Here is an 8,298-nt window from a genome sequence, read left to right as displayed (position 1 = left end):
CAGTGAGTTGAGTAAAAGTTGAGTTGACTCGATGGGTTTCTCGATGTATTTTAATTAAACTCTTAACAAAATATCTTTTATCTCAAAAATCATATATATTAAAAAAAAAATATTATCTCAAAAAATAAAAAGACAAATCTTTTGTTATTTATTTAAATTTCTTGTTGATTTAGTCAAAAAAATAAAATATCTTTTGTCTCAAAAAAAATAAAAAACAAATCTTTTATCTGAAAATATCTTTTGTGTCAAAAAAATAAAAAACAAATCTTTTATCTGAAAATATCTTTTGTCTCAAAAAAATAAAAAAACAAATCTAAATCTAAAATCTAAATCTAATTTCGTATTAATGGGCCTTAAATGTGATCTTTAAGCCCAAAAAATAAAAGTCGGTGGTTTTATCTATCTATAAATATAGCCGATGATAGAAATCCCTAAAAAATAGAAAACACAAATCTCGCTCCTTTTGTTTGAAGAGCCTTCGCGCGAAAGAAAGTAAGAAAGAAAGAAAGAAAGAAAGAAAGAAAGAAAGGTTGAAGAGGAACACGGCGGTGAAAGAAGAAGAAGAAGAAGATGGGTATACCAGCTTTCTATCGATGGATGGCGGAGAAATATCCTACTGTGGTTGTCGACTCCGTTGAGGAGGAATCGGTGGTTGTCGACGGCGTTCATATCCCCGTCGATACATCTAAGAAAAACCCTAACAATGAATACGATAATCTTTACCTCGATATGAATGGCGTAATTCACCCTTGTTTCCATCCTGAGGATAGGGTAAGTAATAATCAAATCATTCTTGTTTACTTTCTCACTCAATTTATAATCTTTACTCACATTTTCATTTTGATTGCAGCCCTCACCTACCTCTTTCGATGAAGTGTTTCAGTCGATATTTACTTACATCGACAGACTTTTTGTCATCGTGCGCCCCAGGAAGTTACTATTCATGGCTATAGATGGTGTTGCTCCAAGGGCTAAGATGAACCAACAACGCTCTAGGCGCTTTAGGGCTGCTAAAGACGCAACTGACGCCGTATTTTCCTATGCCCTAATAGTTTATTAGTATTAATCAATCAATCACTCACTCTTTTCATTCTTTAACTGACTGACTTTAATCTTTAATTAATTAATCTGATACAGGCTGCTGAAGAATCAAGGTTAAGGGATGAATTTGAGAGGGAGGGCAGAAAGCTTCCCCCTAAACAAGACTCACAGACTTTTGATTCAAATGTAATCACACCTGGAACTGAATTCATGGCTGTTTTGTCAATTGCACTTCAGTACTATATTCATCTAAGGTTGAACAGTGATCCTGGTTGGAAGAATATCAAGGTAACTAACAACTTCATCAAACTGTATCATCTAAATTGTATTTCTCAGTTTAGCACAACTTTTTTAATACTCTCATTTATATATTGTATGTTCCTCAAGGTTATTCTTTCTGATGCCAATGTTCCCGGCGAAGGGGAGCATAAGATCATGTCCTTCATTCGCCTTCAAAGAAATCTTGAAGGATATGATCCCAACACACGCCATTGCATGTATGGTTTGGTATGTATATCTTCCAATATTTAATTATCGACCTTCACTCGATATCTTCTATGCATCCTTTGTCATCTACTTATTCTTATCTGTCAATTTGGTGTGTCTTATCACAGGATGCTGATTTGATTATGTTGGCTCTGGCTACCCATGAAATCCATTTTTCAATCCTTAGAGAGGTTTGTGCATGCTGAACTTATCTTGATTATTATAAAAGAATGTATATGAAATATTATTGGCTTCTTTATGTTAGAATTTCCTCGTCATATAACTTGCTAAATAACGGGTTATTGCAGCTTGTATTTACTCCCGGACAAGACAAATGTTTTCTGTGCGGTCAGATGGGTCATATGGCTGCAGACTGTCAAGGAAAGCCAAAAAGGAAGGCAAGGGAAGGAGATGCTCCTGTTGCTAAATTGCCCTTCCAGGTCGGTGTTTGAGATAGATTTTTAAATTTACCCTGAAATAATGTTGGTGCTTCAATGTTTAATTCTTACTTCCACATATTTCTTTTTGTAGTTTCTGAACATTTGGACTCTGAGGGAATATCTAGAATATGAAATGAGGATACCTAATCCTCCTTTTAAGATTGACTTTGAACGCATACTCGATGATGTTATCTTTATATGTTTTTTTGTTGGGAATGATTTCCTACCACATATGCCTACGCTAGAGATTCGCGAGGTACGGCATTCTAGATATCTTGTTCTTTATGTCTTTATCTTTTCTGTTTTGCATCTAATTTTCATTTCATGTTTTGTGGCTGTCGTTATATTTTATAACCATTAATTTGCGGATATTGACCGAAAGTAATTGGTCTTTAAGTATACAGGAGTTGTGGTTTATGATACATATGGTATTATGGTACCAGCCGCTTATTATCTGGATTGCATATTTTTCTGCTGTTTTAGGTTATGTAACTGACATTTTTCTGCTGTTATAGGGTGCAATTAACTTGCTGATGACAGTATACAAGGACGAATTTAGTAAATTGGGCGGTTATTTGACAAATGGCAGTAAGGTACTTACTTGATAGTAGCGAGGGTGATGATTGACATATATGAGTTGTTTTCCATCTAAATCAACTTTGTGCCTAACATCTTTTCCCCCCCCCCCCCTGATTTTTTCAGCCAAACCTAAGCCGGGTGGAACATTTTATTCAGGCTGTTGGATCACATGAAAATAAAATATTCCAAAAAAGAGCTAAATTTCATCAGGTCTGTTGAACTTGAAACACTATCATTATTTATTGTTTATTATTCATTTACTACATGTCATGTCTGATCTCAAAATAATTAGAGGAACACTATCATTATATACAATTGCTAAGTTTTTAAAATTTAGGATTATGGAAGTTTAAAATATTTGGATATTTTTCATGCATTTTTTGGTATAGTAACACTAAACGTGATTCACATTGGATTTGTTATTCATGAAAACAAAGTAGAGAGAGATCATTAGTCTTATGCTCAATGTCTGTGCTGTGCTGTATTTATGTGTCCTGCCTTTGCGCAGGGAAATGGGTGTTTATTGTTTAGTTTTTTCACAATTTCTGCTGTTATTTGATCTCTCTTTAGCGGCAAATGGAAAATATAAAGCGTCGGAAGAGACAAGCAACTGGAGATGATATTGGGAAGCTCCTTGAGAAGCCCCGTAAAGTTTCTAAGTTATCTTCAGGAGAAAATGTTGCTGCTGCTATTGTTATAGATGTATGTGCTAACTTTTTATATTCAGCTTGTAATTTCCTTGTAATTTGTCTTGGAGTCTAATATTCTTCTGCCTTTCAGGTTCAAGATAACGAAGACGAATTGAAAACAAAACTTAAGCGGATACTTCTTGACAAATCTGATGTATTCAACTCAAAAGGTGCTCATGAAGACAAGGTAAAGCACAACGCATATAATCGTGTCTGGGATTTTTAATTTCATTAATGGTTGAAGTTTTCTATTTATTGAATAAATAGTCTGTAAATTATCCTGCCTATGGTATTAGATTAAATATTCGTTATTTTAACTCTTAACTAATTTCACCCTGTATAATGATTAAAAGTGGTAATTTGCAGAATGGAGAGCCAGTTTTTTGGTTACAATAAGAAAATTAAATGAATTTAGCTATCTTTCTTAATATGTATGCAATTGATTATTATATTTGAGTCCGGAGGGAGTAATGTAACAACCTTTTATAGGATTTTTGGATCATGATTGTAGCTTGCATATTTGTGCTTTGTATCTGTAGCTGCTTTTTCTTTTCAAATAGACTTCCTTTATCTTGATTAGTTATTTCACTTTGTTGTAGATAATATATTTTTTGTCGTAACAGATTAAGTTAGGAGAACCTGGCTGGAAAGAGAGGTATTATGAGGAAAACTTTTCTGCTAAAACTCCTGAAGAACTTGATGCTATACGGAAAGATGTTGTAAGTTAAAAATTGAAGTTTGATTGATTTTGAATCATGAGGATATGGGTTTTCTTATTGCAATTTATTTATTGTTTAGGTCTTGAAATACGTTGAAGGTCTATGTTGGGTGATGCATTATTATTATGAAGGTGTTTGTTCTTGGCAATGGTGAGTGAGCACTTTTCTAATTTTCTTCAGAGTGCTATATGAATCTTTAGTTGTGTTGAATTTTCTTTTTTTGATATGACTTTTCTCACCTTTATGAATCTTTAGTTGTTTATATCATTTTTCTTTCCTATTCCTCGTTATAAAACAGGTATTATCCTTACCATTATGCCCCTTTTGCGTCTGATCTCAAGGGTCTTGGTGAGCTTAATATTAATTTTGAGTTGGGTACTCCGTTCAAACCATTTGACCAGCTTATTGGAGTTTTTCCTGCTGCAAGGTTTGCCTGCTATCCCTTTTTCCCATTAAAAGTTGTAACTTGCTAAGCTTGAATTGCGGTAACGTGGAAATTATGACATATCTGCAGCTCTCATGCTCTGCCTGAGCCGTATAGGAAACTTATGACTGATCCAAACTCTCCAATTATTGATTTTTATCCAATCGGTATGTCTATAATACAAGCATACACTCTTTAGAAAATTCACTTTTTTGCCTGTATTTTGCACCCCTATTTAACATTTGATGTTGTGTGTCAGATTTTGAAGTGGACATGAATGGAAAACGCTATACTTGGCAGGTATGGCTACTACTGAATTTGCTTTTATCTTGATTTTTTCTTAACAGGACAACAACATAGTTTGTAATATAATCCATTTTTTTGCAGGGTATTGCGAAGTTGCCTTTTATTGACGAAGCGCGACTTCTTGCAGAAGTTCAGAAAATAGAAAACTTGTTAACCGTATAGCTCTCGTTTATTAATTTTTTATTAATGCACATTTGTTCAGTTAATTGTTCTCATTTCATTCCCCACCCTTTCCCACGCCCCTTACTGTATACTGATTTTAATTTCTGTTGGTATTCTGTGTATTATAAAAACAGCCGGAGGAAAAGCGACGAAATACAATAATGTTCAACATGCTGTTTGTGAATTCATGCCATCCTCTCTCTGTGTGCATTAGTACCCTCGACAACAAATGTAGAAACATGTCTAACTGTAAACGTGCTGATGTCAAGGAAAGAATCAATCCCATAGAAAGGTTGGTGCATAATGTTTTGAATTTTTGAACTTATTTTTGGGAGAGGAAGGTTTTGAAACCCTCAATGTTGGATGTTTGTTTTTTCAAACTACGTGTATGCATCATATATTCTTCTATTTATAATGACAAACTTAAGATCTTGCTCGACTACTTTATGATATTATTTATGGAATACATGCAGTGGTGGAATGAATGGTTACATATCCTCCTGCAATGGAGAACCTTGCTCTCCCATCTTCAGGTCACCTGTTGCAGGCATGGAAGACATCATGGATAATCATGTCATGTAAGTTTTTTAATGTCGAGTATGCTCTAAATAAGAACATTAAATCAAGTGATGTAACTTTTCTTATGTGCATCACTGGTGTTCAGATGTGCAATATATGGACTTCCCGATGCGCATGGACATATAACCCGACCGCCACATGGAGTTAAATTTCCAAAAAGGGTATTAAACTTTCTGCCTACCTCTTATTTATAGTGTTATAGCTCTCATGTTTCTCTTTTTGGGTTCACTGTTCAACTTAGCATATGCTTTCTAGTCTTTTATCTGCTTATACTGTCAATGTAGTTGGAAAAATAAAATTATGCACCGTTTCTGCAGACTTTGGCAATTGAGGATTTAAAACCTGACTCTGTTATGTGGCATGAAGATTCGAGTAGTAGATATGGAGTAAATCAAAGGTACGGCTTTGCTTTAATTATATTTGGCTTAAAAGTCTTATTTTGAACGAATTGGGCTAAAAGACTTGGAAGTTCAATTTATTTACTGTTGAATAGCATGCAATATCTTGCCATCTAACTGACTAACACTGTTACTGTGGCTCTGGTTTTCTATTTTAGGATTAACCCTCGGGGATCTTATTCTTGTAGGAGATATGAAGAAAGTCGAAGGTAAGGTTTTGATTTAATTATATTGGGTCAGAAGTTTTGAAGTTCAATGTGTTAGTTACTGTTGATTAGCATGGAATATCTGATCATCTTATATTATTTTTTGACAATGTAATATCTTGTCATCAAGCTTACCAAATGTGTTACTTTTTTGGTTTTCTATTTTAGGGAAAACCTCGCAAGATCTTGTTCTGGTCGGGAGGTTAGAGAGGCATCACACAGACTCATTGTAAATTCTTTGCAGATCAAGACAGATGCAAATAAATACCATCATACCATGAATGGATCAACAATGTCATATGCTACACCGATGGGTCATAGACAACCATGGCTTCACAATAACTATGGATCATGCCCAGGGTATGCTGCACCTTCATCAGCTACTCCTCCGCAGTTTGTAGGTTACACTGTTGTCCCTACTGCGCAATATGGTTATAACCCTAGGTCACATTCTTATGGAAGAATTAGCCATCATTTTAATGGGGGGAAATGCAATAATTCTAAGTTCATAACCCAGGTGGCTACAGGGAATGCTAAGAGATGACATGGAATAATTATTTCAAACTATTATACTATTGTATAAAAATTTAGGAAATAGATTTAAGTTTACAGGAGCAAGAATAGAAAATTATTGTAATGTAATATATTCTTGTCCTCTTTTATTTGTAATGTTATATATTCTTGTGGTCTATTATGTATGTAAACTGTTTGATCAATAGTTTTTTCCTATTAAATGTAATGTAATCATTACTTTGTTTGTATTATTTTATGCATTTGTTCCATGTTTAGGTTAAGTTTACTCATTTGGTCTCCAAAAAGAGGAGAATGGATCCTCTAGCATTCCATGGAACTTTAAAAATATATCTTAATTTGATGTAGTGAGTATAGTTTCTAATAGCTTGTGGATATTGTGGGTTTTCAATGGAAAATCAGTAAAACTTTGCTTACATGGAACTTGGAAAGTCTAGAAGATGAACATGAACATTTACAACATATGGTTAATTCTTCTGTTACAAACAACAATAATTAAGGTTTAAAAGAAAAGAAATAATATTGTCAAAAAATGAAAAGAAATAATAATAAAGAAAACAAAAGGTTGGCTCCCCTTTGCACCTATCTTTTCAAGTGATTTGCACTAATAAATGTACTTGATCTTCAAAGCATTTTCATATTGAATGTACTCGTTATCTAATTATGCAGTACCCATTTCACTTTTGAAAACAGGAAAATTATATGCATTGAACTTATATCAGCCAATTTCCACACCTTCCTCCATTGAATCGGCCTCTTCATTTAACGCGACACCTCTGCCATACTTTCCTAACAGAACTTGTGCCCATAAACTTTCTTTTCCTTGTAACAAAGACCAACCTAACTTCATTATACAAGCACCATTCATAATGTGGAGCTTTCTTAATCCTATCCCATCAAGCCTCTTAGGAAGAGTAAGAGTGTCCCAACCAATTAAATGAACTTTCCTCCCTTCACTACTGTCTCCCTAGATGAATCCTCTTTGAAGCTTCTCAATTTCATGCAGACAACTCTTTGGAATTGGCGTTGACATCATTGGATTGGATACATCGGAATAGCTTGAATAACTGACTGTGCAAGAGTAATTCGACCGACAAGAGATAGTTGTTGTGCCTTCCAGCCAGGGAGATGTTGTTTCACCTTTTCGACCAGATAATGGAAATCTTTTTTCCTCGGAGTCCTTCCCAAGGCTGAAACTCCAAGATAACTCCCCAAAGATACCATCATATTGGTGTCACTAGCGTCAACATTGCACGAAAAGAATATTGATGTTTTACTAAAATTCACCTGTTGGCATGTTGCAAAAAATATTAAGAGCTTTCATAGTCGATTGCATAGTCTTAACAGTAGCTTGACCAAACAGAAGCGGGTCATCAGCAAATATCAAATGCGAAATCACTGGCCCATTCCTACCAGCACGGATAGGCTTCCAATCAAGTGATGTAACTTTTCTTATGTGCTACACTGGTGTTCAGATGTGCAATATATGGACTTCCCGATGCGCATGAACATATAACCCGACCGCCACATGGAATTAAATTTCCATGTGCTTTCCATGCTCCCATACTAAAAATAGCATTATAAATTTCCTTTGTTGAATTACATTGAATTTTAGAAACTAATTTTAAAGGAATGTACCATAGTTTAAAGAGGAGGGATATATCTGTTCAGTTTTTGTTAGGATCTTACGGGGTCATGCTATGATGCCTGAGTTACGATCTTTCATCCCCTTCTGATC

The 8,298-nt window shown here is 34.7% G+C and overlaps 1 protein-coding gene across 1 annotated transcript; it reads left to right on the top strand.

Moving 5' to 3' along the window:
• The first annotated feature begins 439 nt into the window (after positions 1-439).
• On the top strand, positions 440-6,779 carry LOC123922210 (5'-3' exoribonuclease 3-like). The gene is made up of 23 exons (XM_045974955.1): positions 440-771; positions 851-1,030; positions 1,138-1,329; positions 1,429-1,548; positions 1,656-1,718; positions 1,836-1,967; positions 2,059-2,223; positions 2,483-2,560; positions 2,670-2,756; positions 3,117-3,248; positions 3,327-3,422; positions 3,859-3,954; positions 4,034-4,104; positions 4,253-4,381; positions 4,469-4,545; positions 4,638-4,678; positions 4,766-4,840; positions 4,981-5,138; positions 5,320-5,424; positions 5,511-5,586; positions 5,743-5,822; positions 5,982-6,032; positions 6,198-6,779. The coding sequence occupies exons 1-23, from the start codon at positions 571-573 to the stop codon at positions 6,571-6,573; spliced, it is 2,781 nt and encodes a 926-aa protein (XP_045830911.1). The 5' UTR covers positions 440-570; the 3' UTR covers positions 6,574-6,779.
• The last annotated feature ends 1,519 nt before the right edge of the window (positions 6,780-8,298 follow it).

The sequence above is a fragment of the Trifolium pratense genome, linkage group LG1 (genome assembly GCF_020283565.1).
Source record: "Trifolium pratense cultivar HEN17-A07 linkage group LG1, ARS_RC_1.1, whole genome shotgun sequence".
NCBI classification, from domain to species: domain Eukaryota; kingdom Viridiplantae; phylum Streptophyta; class Magnoliopsida; order Fabales; family Fabaceae; genus Trifolium; species Trifolium pratense.
The sequence above is the reverse complement of the archived record's forward strand: the minus strand, read 5'-3'. Positions and strand labels throughout refer to the sequence as shown.